Genomic DNA, 13,417 nt, shown 5'->3' on the forward strand with positions numbered 1-13,417 from the left:
TCCATCCCACCAAAACAAGCAGAAATGTCAGGTGGTCTTTTCAAACAGCTCTTACACTAAAGAGGCATTATCATCATTTTCACAATTTCCTAGTATTATTCCAACCTCATATGGTGGAAATATATATAAAACACAGGGGAATCATGTTTTTGACTGCACTGGGCCTAGAAGTGTTCTAGTTTTACTCATACTGAAATAACTTTACCCAACCATTGCAGTTTAAAAAAAAATGTATATACACACTATAAGGTAGTGTATTAATATTGCACACTCTTGGTGCAGCTACTCCAATTGCACACTCTATCTAGTGCTACTCCAATTGCACACTCTATCTAGTGCTACTCCAATTGCACACTCTATCTAGTGCTACTCCAAAACTACTTGCCCCAATTAAACTGCACAGTCTTTTTTTGGTGGCTCCTCTGTGATTCCAGAGATTTGTAGTGTTATCTTCAATATTGTAGCTCTCTCTCCCTCTCCTCTCTCTGTCTGTTGCTCACTTCACTGCTAATCTGTAGCGCTCCTCTCCCAGCGGCACCCAGGCCTTTCAGGGCCACACAGTAACTATGTAAATAAAATACCAGTGGAGATCATTACTGGAAATGCTCTATTTCATGTTGCCAGGAACCATCTTGCCTCTGCTTGTCTGAATCGTTCTGTCTCTCTCTCTCCACAATCTCCCTCTTCGACTCCCCCGAGTGCCACAAAGCTTTGCAGCAGGAGTTGAGCTCTCAAAACAGCCGCTTAAAAACAGCCACTCATCTTTGTCAGAGTGTTGCAGGCGTTTGAGTGATCCCCAGGCCCCTCAGCGGTAGACAGGCTTCCTGGCTTTAACTAGAGCCACATGGTTATTTGACTGGGGGCTCTGGGACTCCAACTTCTCTGGATTCAAATGATATGCTTCACTTCAGAGGCTCGTTTATTTTGGGTCTGTATTAAACAGGTTGAACTGCAAAGTCAAGGTGGTGTCTGTAAAATTAGTTATGTGAGATGTGAAAGGGGCACAACACAACTTGATGTCTCTCTTGAACAGTGGTGTAAAGTTTGAGTATCTGTACTTTACTATTTATGTTTTTGATGACTTTTACTTCACTATATTCCTAAAGAAAATGATGTACTTTTTACTCCATATATTTTCCCTGACAACCAAAGTTACTCCTTACATTTGGAATGCTTAGCAGGACAGGATAATGGTCCAATTCACACACCTATCAAGACAACGTCCCTGGTCATTTTCACTGCCTCTGATCTGGCGGTATAAGGGCACAAGGCGAGACCCAGATGCAAACACAGGAGGCAGAAGGTTAGAGTCCAAGATGTTTATTAACAATCCAAAAGGGGTAGGCAAGAGAATGGTCGTGGACAGGCAAAAAGTCAAAACCAGTTCAGAGTTCCAGAGGTACAGAATGGCAGGCAGGCTTGACGTTGGCACTGCCTTAAACAGGCTTTGACATCCAATGTACCCTTTGCCCAATGATTGAAGCTTTGCACGTGTATCTCAAGTCTGGTCTGGGGCAATGATGTATATAAACACTAGATCACGGATGTTGTTTATTGGCCAAATGAAAGGCTTTGAAGGTACCGGTCGGACATATTGGTACTCCACAGAAGAACGAGTCCTCCGTATGAATATAAGGGAACTCTTTACAGTATTTCTATTAAATGTTTCAAGGATGAAATAACATGGATTTAAGTATTTAAATATTGTAGTTGGCACAGAAACACTTTACTATCAAAAAATTATACTTTAAGGAAAATGTTTTTACATATTTATTTTATTATTATTTGTATGTTTAGCTCACATAATAATAATTTCAAAGTATGTCTGTAATAGAATCAATTTGGTAAAAACAAATGTAGAAATTAATTGAAATGCATTTCTATAGCTTATTTTTACAACAGTGGGTAGGGTAGTAAAATGGTGGTGTGGTGGCTTCAAATCAGCGCTACCTATTAGCCATCTAGTGTATATATAAATCATGTTCGGGCCCTACAGTACACTGAGTATAGAAAACATTTTAGAACACCTGTTCTTTCCATGACATAGACTGACCAGGGGAATTCAGGTGAAAGCTATGACTCTTTATTGATGCCACTTGTTAAATCCACTTCAATCAATGTAGATGAAGGGGAGGAGACAAGTTAAAGAAGGATAATCAAGCCTTGAGACAATTGAGACGTGGATTGTGTACGTGTGCCATTCAGAGGGTGAATGGGCAAGACAAAAAAATGTGTGCCTTTGAACGGGGTATGGTAGTAGATGCCAGGCACACCGATTTGTATCAAGAATGGTTTACACCCAAAGGACATCCAGCCAACTTGACACAACTGTGGGAAGCATTGGAATCAACGTGGGCCAGCATCCCTGTGGAATGTTTTCTACACCTTGTAGAGTCTGTGCCCCGACAAATTGAGGCTGTTCTGAGGGCAAAAAGGAGTGCAACTCAATATTCGGAAGGTGTTCCTAATGTTTATTATACTCAGTGTATGTTTGTGAGTTTGTCTTGAATTTGAGTGTGATTTTCATACTGGTCTGCCTTTTCCCCTCAGACTGGAGCACATGTCAGCTAAGTGCCAATGCTGTGTGTGGGAATGGCATCAAGACGCGAATGCTGGATTGTGTACGCAGCGACGGCAAGTCTGTCGACCTCAAGTTCTGTAAGGAGGTGAGACCCTCTTAAAAGCCCAACTCCTGATTACAATCCTTGCCCTAATTCAGGTCCACTATGATGAAAGCCAATACTGAGTCAATACTAGTGATATTGAAATTGGACCGTTTCCAGAGTAACTGAACCATCTGTACTGTCAATATTTTGAAGTTGTGTGTCCTTGGAGTATTACTAATTTAGCTCAGCAGAGCAGCAGTAACATCATGTATTATCTCTTTGGATCAGTATCAGCCACAAGTGATTCTAGGCAAATAAAATGACAGGCATATACAGCATCTCCATAAAACATTTAGAAGTGTTTACACAGGAGGATTGCTGTAGCCCCATCAGATTCAACTCAGTTTGTTCATAATCCATTCAGACGCTCTCAAATTGTCCCTTGCAGGCTGTAGTGGAAAAACTAACCTCACTGCTATTGAACCCATGGCCCAGTTTCAGTCCGGCTCAATCAGGGATAATAGGGTTTAAACAAGCCGGGTGTCCATCTTGTGCCAGAACAGAACCAGCAGCTCCTGGGAATTATAGGCTGTTTACCTAGGGGTCAGACAGAAGTAAGAAGTAATGGGTCTGGGCTGGCTGTAACAGTCTGTTGCAAAACCCCACTATGATAGGTGTTGTGACTGATACTGTTACTGAGTGATAATGATCCCGCTCTTTCATAGCTGAGCCTGGAGAGGAAGTGGCAAATGAACATTTCCTGTGTGGTGGAGTGTCCCGTCAACTGCCAGCTGTCTGATTGGTCGGCCTGGTCAGAATGCTCGCACACGTGTGGACTGGATGGTAAGACCTGATTCTCCTCCTATATCCTTATTCTGTCAACGGCTCCTAGCTGAATGTCTGAGATGATCAGGAAGAAGAAGTGAAGGACACTTAATGGGTTAACTTCTCCAGAGGGTCATCAAACCAGACTCATCTTGGTGGATATATGAATATTGCTTCAATATGAGATGCAGTGCATGAGTTAGAGAAGGAACATATGAATGTTCTGCAATTGAATGCTTTGTTTGCCACAAATATCCTATTCAAGCTGAAATCCCAGAATATCTCAGGCAGCCATGGTTTTGGGGAAAAACAAAGATTACAAACAAGACAAACGGCATTTACCACCGTCATACAGTGTCTTCAATCTCACTCTATTCCGTTCAATCAATGGCCTTACATAATAGAATGCACATCTCCCTACATTCGCTGTGCTATCAACCCATGTTAAATGAACAGCTCCTTTATGCTGTCAGATGACCAGCGATCACAGGGATCTCCGTCTGCACCTACAAAAGCAACATCGGCCCGTTTGAGACACATCACATCACACTCTTAATGGGTTGGGAGAACCCCCCCCCCAAAAAAAAAAAAAAAATATTAACAAGACTGCTCATTGAACTGAGAGAGATTGCCTCATACGTCGCCCTGTAAAGTGACTGCTCTGTCCTTTGTTGTTTGTTTGTTGTGCGGCATCAGACAATTGATTCTGTCCTATTATGTCTGTCTGCTAGCGGCCCTGTGGGACGCCCTTTGAAGTAACAACCAGCCTATAGCCTCTAGCACCTGCAGCTAAATCACAGGCAAGAGATAAGTGTTTTAATAGTGGTTAAAGGTGCAATGGGGATCCTCACCTGATCTATAGAGGATGTTCTGTTGGCTAGAACAGGATGTGAGGTAGAATTATGTCTGAGAGAGAGTGCTGTATTTTACTGTCTGATAAGGATAGCAGGTGTTCTTTGTTGTTTGGTTGAGGGAGAGGATTGCTGGCTCTGTGTTGGAAAATGAGCTGTTATGTGTGACCAATTGCAAAACAGAGACGGAGAAAGGGTAAGGGGTTTGAAAGAGCATGTGGCGTGGAAGCAATGAGATGGATTTCTACGAGAGCGGTGGAAAGAGAGGAATGAATGAGAGGTGGAAATTGAGTCTGCAGTACTTGAAGTACCAGTGTGTTACAGCAAATCACAATCTGTGTGTGTGTGTGTGTGTGTGTGTGTGTGTGTGTGTGTGTGTGTGTGTGTGTGTGTGTGTGTGTGTGTGTGTGTGTGTGTGTGAGAGAGATATATCTTAATGCCTATACTTCATCTGAGATGATGCACTCTTAGTATATCTACTGTATACATCACATTGCAAAGCCCTTTTAGAATCAAGAAGGCTTACGAAATACTCAAACTGCAGCCCACCCGATCCATTACACACAAGAGACTTCACCACCTCATATGGTCCAGTCATATAATAAGAAGGCAGTAGTTGTCAGAACAGAAAGGAAAAGTCATTTTGCTCAAGTGGAGGACTGGAAGTGGAGAGGTAATCAATATGGCTGGAGAACAGAACAGTGTAGCAGGTTTTTTCAAGAGCTGCCTTTGTCAAGTAGTTCGGGATGACTGATACAGTAACCTATAAATAATATAGTAACACACACGCAAAAGACGCACAGGAGTCCACACGAATACACATGTACATAAATACACACAATAACTGTTTGTAGGCCTATACGGTAATTACATTTCTTTGCCAATTGAATGGTGAATGACCTGACATTCAAACAAAGGATGAACTTTAGCAGACTGCTCCATTCTTAAGGAAAATAATAAAGGAGGGAACAACACACCATTGACTTGCGTTTGTCTAGACGGAGCTCATGCATCTCCCTATTCAGACATCAGTCATATGTGGATGTAAGTCAAAGTTTCCTTTCTGAATGAAATAGTCTTCAACGTCTGCAGACTTTCTACATGTCTTAAGGTAGATGTGATACTGTAACTACTACAGATGTAGAATCTTCATTTGAGTCTGTTTAGCTACAGCAGGAAAATAGCACTCACCAACAGGAAATGTGAATTATTATCTGGATTATAATTCATGGACATTTTTGAAGGTGTTGATAGATTTTTGTCATAAGGGGAAAAATGAAGTCTGAAATTTCTAAGTAAAAATTACAAACTTCAGGAGCTTTTTAAACCTCAAATACACTACACTGCATTGCCAGAAAGTTGTCCTGCAACAGGGTGATCAAATTAAGATCCTACATCTGTACAAGACTAATTGTCCAGTGAGTGTCTCACATTAATGATGTCACTGCATGTTTGTGTTCCAGGGAGGATGTGGCGTAGCAGGGGGGTGGTGCAGGGGTCCCAGGGAGACGGGCGTCCCTGTCCCTCTCAGCTGGAGCAGTGGAAACCTTGTCCTGTCAGACCCTGTTACAGGTGGCAGTACAGTCCCTGGTCTGAGTGCAGGGTGGAGGTAGACTACACCACACACTGTCTTATTCTCTCTTTGACCCTTGTACTCAGTTAACCTACACAGAGGATATGATCTGACTTTTCCGTGTGTGTGTGTGTGTGTGTGTGTATGCTTCTGTGTGTGTGTCTGTCTCCCCCAGGAGGTGGTATGTGGAGCGGGACTTCGCTACCGGAACCTGACGTGCTTCGTGTCGGACGGCTCCGGAGAAGGAGAGGCCAGTATGGTGGAGGAGGAGCTGTGTGGGGGTCTGGAGCTGGCTGTCAACAGAGACAAGCTGATCATACTGAAGGAGACCTGTGTTCTGCCCTGTCCAGGTAAACAATCAGCTAACTGTATACAGCGCTCCTGTCTTATGTAGGTGTGTTGTTGTTGTTTTATATTGTGCATCATGGTACAGTGTGGGTGGCAGCATGGATCTAGATTGAACCTGTTCCTGTACAAGAAAAGCATAGAGAAAAAACAGCACAACACGCTGTGAATTCATAACATTTCCTTTATATGCAGATATACACCTGCATTACTTCAACAACAATCTGCTTTGAGCTGTAATAGACGTTCTTCAACCCCAAGAGTTTAATAAGCCTGACTTGGTTAGCTTTATTTGTGTTTCATGCTCTGTTTCTCTAGGCATATGACTCCAAATGGAACAAAGAAGCTAACAGCTGTGTGGTTCTCTCTCTCTCTCTCCTCTCTCTCCTCTCCCTCCTCTCTGTAGGTGAATGCTACCTGATGGAGTGGTCTGACTGGAGCCCGTGTCTGAGTGTGTGTGCCAAAGGGGCCGGCGTGGACTTTGGCTCTGTCCAGGTGCGCTCGCGAGCCGTCATGGCCCAGGAGCCCGAGAATGTCCAGCTGTGTCCTGACCAGGATTGGGAGTCCCGACCTTGCACTGGTGAGATTGGGAGAACAGGGTTGTATTCATTAGGGCACACGAGCAAAGTGTTTTGCAACGGAAGACGAAAATGTATGTTTGTTTTTTTATTGGACAATTAAGGTAGTCCCTTCCCGCTTCAGTCCGTTTTCTTCCATTTGGTGCCTAATGAATACAACCCAGGTTTTATGTTTTCACCGAAGTCAAATAACATTCTACATGAGGAATTTATTTTACCAGGTCAAAATATGGCAAAATAAATTCATCATGTTTTTATACAGTACAAGCATGGTCCCTCAGGCGTTTTATTCATGGGTTGGACTAGAGCATACAGTGTTATGTGAATCCCCAACCCCCCACTACGTTCCCCTGGGCTCTGGCTGGGGAGTCCCTCATTTTCTCACACACTGTTGCGGCCGCCCCACGGCAGCCGTCGCTGGGATGACCTGGTTTATAAGCATCACTATGGGCCCATGAGGGAGAGGGGATGGGGTGGCCCAGCGCTCTTTAACAAGGAGAGGAAGGGGAGACAGGGGGAGATGGAGCGAGACATGGGATGGAGAGGAAGAACAGAAGAGAGAGGAGTGAAAGAGAGAGAGGGAAGAGGTAGAGGAAGCAATATAGGGAATAGAGAGGGGGGGGGATTAACAGCCCAGATCATTATACCCTGACAGATGACACTATAGAAATCTATTGTATTGATTGTAGCGATGATACTGCAGCCAGCGAGCACTGAGAGAAAAATCCAAACGTTTAGTTAGATTGCTCATTTATGATAGAGTTGAACTGGTTGTGCAGGTGATTAGTTATCAGAGGGCTCCCTAAAGACTATGGGTCACTTGGAGCTGATGAAGATATTGATAAAACATTAACAGCGTTCATGCTAAGCCATCTAGCAAAAGCCTGAGCCTTTCATCCAGAATGTAAAACTCGAACCACAACCCTCTGTTCAATGAAGTTCCGTTTAATTCAGTAGAACTGATCTGAATTTAATTTGGCTCTGTTCTGTACCTGGCTTAATGGCTCATCGAGATCATTATGTATTGTGCTCTTACAGATGGGGAGTGTTTTGAGTACAAGTGGATGAGCAGCACGTGGTTAGGCTCCTCTCGCGTCACCTGGTGTCAGCGCTCTGATGGACTCAATGTCACAGGTAGGCACTGCTAAATCTTCAATGGTGCTTGCCTTAATGCACTTCTTTCCATAGGCCTTATTAGAGTTGACATCAAAGCCTAAAGATCTTACCAATCACATGCCATCTGATCCTTCTTTGGTGATCTTTGACCTACAGGAGGATGCCCCCATATCAATCCTCCAGGGGACGACAACAACTCCTGTGACCCGCCGTGTCAATTGCCAATGTCCTTCTGCACTGAGGTGAGCTGTTCACGGGTAGTCTGTTGAGTGAGAGTGGTTCAGATTAGGTTTGTGCTCTGAATGCGTTGCACTTCAGTCCATTCTAGCATGGCCAGATAGTGACAAGCTGACAACCGTGGTTGTGTCTGAAAGCATTAATACCTGTCAAATCCTTGCTTCCTCCATCCTTGTCTCCTCAATTCCTTTCAAAGTGCATCAAAGGAGAGGATCCAAGGTCCCTCCCTCTGACCTCCAATTAGCTTTGAAAGGAATTGAGGAAACAAGGACAGAGGAAGCAAGGATTTGACAGATATTAGCATATTCAAACACAGCAGTGAACTGTATTTGTGTAACACTGTCCTCTTCAGGCTGGCGTGTGTATGTGCGAGGAGGGCTACACAGAGGTGATGTCCTCCAGTGGCCAGCTGGACCACTGCACCCCCATACCCATTCTGGAGATCCCCACAGCCGGGGACAAGAAGACTGACGTGAAGACCAGCCGTGCCATCAACCCCACCTTGCCTGCCACCATACAGCCTGGACGCACCGGACGCACCTGGTACCTGCAGCCCTTTGGACCAGGTGAACCAGCTACGTGACTAGCCTAGATGTAGTGAACACACGTTCAGTAACTTGCAGGTGCAGGGTACAAAAAGTAAACCCATGAAAATGAGAGAGATGCTGCAGGGGAATTATTTCTTACAGGTGAAGCTACACCGACCACAGTAAAAAGCCTTTACGGCTTTTGGTTTATGAGAGTTGCATTTCTGCACACACTTCTGACAATAGTAGATATAGCAAGAATGTGAAGTGATGGGAGGACCCGTATGGATCAGAGGAAAATGTTTTTCTGCTACTCTTTCATCATTGCTAAAATGAAAAGGAAGCACTTGGCTGATGATTGGCTAGATGCTTCAGCAGGATTGTAGCCAATACAGGAGATACTATGTATTATGCTATTTTATTGTGTGCTCTTAGCTAATATGAACTGATTTAACATTTCTAAAGACCAAAATGCTTGGTTAACCCCATAGTGCTTTCTGGTTAGAGTGCTGCATGTCACTGAGGCAGTAAGTGGGACTTGGGCTCTTACCATTTTTGACAGGTTGAGACTGTCTAGACATGTCCTTCAAAGCACAATTCAGATCAACATCTACAAAGCCAGAAATGAATGGAAACTGGCATATGTTACCTTGCATTGCATGTCCAAACATGTCCATTTTGTAAATTGCGGAACTAAGTGGAAGCTCTGAAGACTTCTTTCAAAAGGATGCCATCACCAACCTTGTGTTCCTTCCAGAATCCAGTTCTGCTTGATGCGTGGGCAAAGTGCTTGACAAATGAATTGTTCTTCCCAATTCTGATTGTGTTACGGACACCGTCAGCCACGTAGCCAGCTGAACTGACAGCTCTCCCTCCTCCACAGATGGCAAGCTGAAGATGTGGGTATATGGTGTAGCAGCGGGAGCCCTGGTACTGCTCATGTTCATAGTGTCTATGATATACCTAGCTTGGTGAGTCCGCTCTGATCTTGTCCTTTTATACTCATCCATCCCTTCATCATTCATTCAAAATCCCCGTTGTGATTTTTTGGGGGGGGTCCGATTAGATTTGAGATTTTGAACCTTTTCATTTAGTCGTTAGCCGGTTCACCCCCCCCCCCCCCCCCCCCCCCATCTTTTTGGCTTATTTCTTGTTTTGTTATTGTTTGTTTTGTTTTCTTCATGCCATCTGTCACCAGCAGCAGTTACAGTGTCCTCCGCCGCCGTCTTCAGGCCACTGAGTCCAACGCCAATGGGACGGTGGTCTGGATGGGTCAAAATGCACATGAGTTGACTTATACCTGCCCCGATTGCCAAGAGTTGGGCCAAAGCAGTAGCCAAAGCAGCGGCCAAAGCAGCGGCCAAAGCAGCGGCCAAAGCAGCGGCCAAAGCAGCGGCTAAAGAGGAAAAAGAGGCAGCTCTACAAGTAGCTGCAGTGCCAATCATTGACCCCTGACCTGTGACCCCTCCACCAGTGTCACATGACGTGTCCCGCTTGACCAGCTGTGTGAAGTTGCTAGTGCAGGTGAAGTCCCAGGAAATCACCTTCTATGGGTCCCTCATACTGTAGGTGGTAGGCTCCGGATAGAACCTGGTCGTAAGTAGGCTTCCGACTTTAGGATGAGCTTACCTTCACCAAATCATTAACCTAAACCATTAGGGCAGTGGTCTCCAGACCCTAACACACCCAATTACTAATCAACATCTCAAGATGAAGATTAGTTCATTTAGAAGTGTTAGTTTTGGCCTGGAACAAAATCTGTGACCAGGCTTAGTGACAACTAATGTGACCATCATTGACTTATTCAACCCCTATTAAGACTCATTCTGACCTTTTCCTGAAGACTTATTTGTTTTCTTGAATGTAAAATCGCACAATGATGTCATACTGCCCTCTGGTGGCCATGACAGATAGCTACTATATTTTAGAGCAGGAGCAACATTCCCCTGCTTTTATCGAATCCCCTCTACCATCTCATCCCTGTTTATCCTCTATTTACCATACATTGTCACACACATTTATTATGGTGCTCACATTTGTTATGCACGGAACACCAATTATTGAGGATGATCAAGTTCACGTTACCATCAAGAAATATGGACAAATGCAGTAGAAGTAAGCGTTTAGACATGCATCTTTTGAGGCATTAACAATTGCAGGACAACAATAGTGCTTCTCTTTTCCTAGGATGGTGATGTTTGCTAAATAGCTCTGTAATATTCTTGCACTGTCAGAGCCAATACAAAAGGTACTTCATAGCTCAGAGCCATAGAAGTCAAGTGAAGCATGGCCACAGATATTAATGCAAATTAACATACTAATACCTTTTAACTTTTATCTTTTTGATATGCCCATGTCTTTTCCCGAAATGTCCGTTTTATAGAGATATCATTCATTTGGAACAATCGCAGCGATATGTTAGAACTGACATAATAGTAATAGCCACTTTTTAGTGCTGCTGGTGTTTTACTTGCACTGTAGTGTATAGATTGTAAGGCAGGGTAGTAACCTGTTGTCTTCTCTTCCTCTTAGCAAAAAGCCAAAGAAACCAAAGAGACAGAGGCAAATGAACAACCGATTGAAACCTCTCACCCTAGCCTATGATGGGGACGCTGACATGTAGGACTCTGGGGTAGCCTAGTCCTCCAGAGACCTGCCCCACCTGCCGTAAAAACAAAGAGACATATCCCATCATAGGGATGTTTTCATCTTGCAGATCAGAAGAAGAAGACCAACGGCCATCTCGAATCCATTTTGGGTCCTCATGTGTTAATTGGAGATTGGAATTGAGGAAGCATTTCTCCACTTAGACATATTTGGGTTTAGTCCATTTCAAGCAGCAGTTCTCCTTTTCCATTTTCTTTTGTGATATTTCCTTAAACCAAAGCCTTCACAGCCTCCCCTCACTACGAGGAAAATTAGTTTTTTTTGTTTGCCCATTTTTTGCTTTCAAATGGAAGGGCTGCTGCGAAGAGACAAACTTTTCTGTCTTTGAACACAAACAGCACAAGCTCATTTCTTTGCCGTGTTTTTCTGCTCGTCACTGCAACATTGAGTAGCTGGAGGCTTAGGATGCACTGGCAGTTCGCACGTTGCCAAAAGTCACCGCAGGGAAGGGGAGGAAAATCTCCATGAAAAGGCTTGGATTCATTTCCTTTCTGGATTTTGACTGAAATCTCCTTCGGTCGCAAACAAAGAGATACTTTTGGTTTCCGGTTGATTCCTAGACAGAGGCCTATCTTGAAGGATAAACATATACAGACCGAGAACACAAGATGAGAAACAATCCCTGGTTACTGGATCTATTGCCTGTCTCCCTTTTGCTTTGTTTCAGGCACTATTATTGCACTATATTAGTGCAGCATGATATGCACATGATGAGTTATACGTTGTATTGCCATAGAACATTGCCTCTCTTAAGACACAACCAAATGCAGTTGGAAACTAAATGTGAAAATAATGGGCATTTTCAAGACCATGGATACATGACAACTGGAGATGATGTCCCCATTCTATAACACAGGGGGTGTGAGTCAATAGTAAATATGTATAGATTTAATTTTGTCACAACTCGTTTTGTTTTTGGTCCAGTATCTTTTGTGGTCTATATACTGTAGTTTGTTTGGTATTGTCCCTCTCTATGCCCGAATGAAATTGAACAGACGACTTAAATGAGGACCATTGATTCTGTTCTTGCTTACAATGAGATATTTCCAATGGTTTAAATGTTGTAAATATGAAACACAGCCCATATGTACATGGAAGATAAATGGGTAAATGGATTTTCTTATTTTTTAGATAACTTGTTTCGCAAAAAACAAAACCCTTCTAAAGCTAAAACGATGTGTGTGACTACTATTGTATTTTTATCTAATTTCTAATGTCACGCAACTCTAACTTCTGCCTTATTGTGTCAATGATCAGCTATCTACAGTACCATATACATTCATAAAACCAACATATTTAATAATGGGTGCAGCACAGGTTTAAACTGTATGTCATTGATTCATGGGATGAATGACTGATGAATTTGGTGATTGATGAATTTCGATAGAAGTTAAACGGTACCATTTTCTAGGACAAAAGGCTCTAGGAACAAGACTATTTAAATGTCCTTTTTTCACAATGACCCATATCATAGGTGCCCTTAGACATATTATAATGATGCAGTCGTTCTCCCGGCGTACAATATCACATCATATATTCTGTATATATATATCGAGGTCCATCTAAGCAGCCGTCATTACAGTATATGAATACAGAGGAAATATGACGCGGCTGTTCTACAGTGGCAGAATTCGACCAGTCTGCCTGATTGCTAGAAGAGCAGCTGATGAGGAGAATGTTTACTTTTTTTTTGTGTCAGTTTTCCTTTTAAATATTTTTTGGAGAGAAAAAAAAGATCAACATATGTGTACATTTATTTTGTATTGCACACAAATGTTTAGTTTGAATATTGCAAAATGGGTGTATGCTATTACTGATGGTGGTTCTCTTGAAGCAAGCTGTGTGTTGTACAAAAAGATAAGACTCCGTCATTTTGTAGAGATTGTATCGGAAGTATTACTAAAAATAAATGAAGAAAGTGTTATAAACAGACTAAGTTACAGTGAAAGTGTTGATGAATGCCTTTCTAGTGTCCATTATGTTAGATGTACCACTAGATGTCTCTCTAGACACAAATGAAAAGTTATATTGCAAGGCTCTCTTGAAGTCTCTTTCCCTCTATATCTCTTCCTGCCTCTCTCTCTCTCTTTCT

General features: G+C 43.0%; 1 protein-coding gene across 4 annotated transcripts in view; it reads left to right on the forward strand.

Moving 5' to 3' along the window:
* Positions 1 to 13,257, forward strand: part of LOC109901740 (thrombospondin type-1 domain-containing protein 7A) — a 97,660-nt gene extending 84,403 nt beyond the window's left edge. For 2 of the 4 annotated variants that reach the window (XM_031786704.1, XM_031786705.1), the window contains 10 exons: positions 2,551 to 2,666; positions 3,332 to 3,449; positions 5,746 to 5,891; positions 6,031 to 6,205; positions 6,607 to 6,780; positions 7,817 to 7,912; positions 8,051 to 8,136; positions 8,484 to 8,697; positions 9,542 to 9,629; positions 9,860 to 10,182. In XM_031786704.1, the coding sequence (XP_031642564.1) occupies positions 2,551 to 2,666; positions 3,332 to 3,449; positions 5,746 to 5,891; positions 6,031 to 6,205; positions 6,607 to 6,780; positions 7,817 to 7,912; positions 8,051 to 8,136; positions 8,484 to 8,697; positions 9,542 to 9,629; positions 9,860 to 10,058 (1,412 nt within the window). In that variant the 3' untranslated portion in view covers positions 10,059 to 10,182. Of the gene's footprint in view, positions 1 to 2,550; positions 2,667 to 3,331; positions 3,450 to 5,745; positions 5,892 to 6,030; positions 6,206 to 6,606; positions 6,781 to 7,816; positions 7,913 to 8,050; positions 8,137 to 8,483; positions 8,698 to 9,541; positions 9,630 to 9,859; positions 10,183 to 11,190 lie in introns of those variants that run through there. The other 2 variants (XM_031786706.1, XM_031786707.1) reach the window with 1 other exon arrangement.
* Positions 13,258 to 13,417: the final 160 nt, after the last annotated feature.

The sequence above is a fragment of the Oncorhynchus kisutch genome, linkage group LG13 (genome assembly GCF_002021735.2).
Source record: "Oncorhynchus kisutch isolate 150728-3 linkage group LG13, Okis_V2, whole genome shotgun sequence".
Lineage (NCBI taxonomy): Eukaryota > Metazoa > Chordata > Actinopteri > Salmoniformes > Salmonidae > Oncorhynchus > Oncorhynchus kisutch.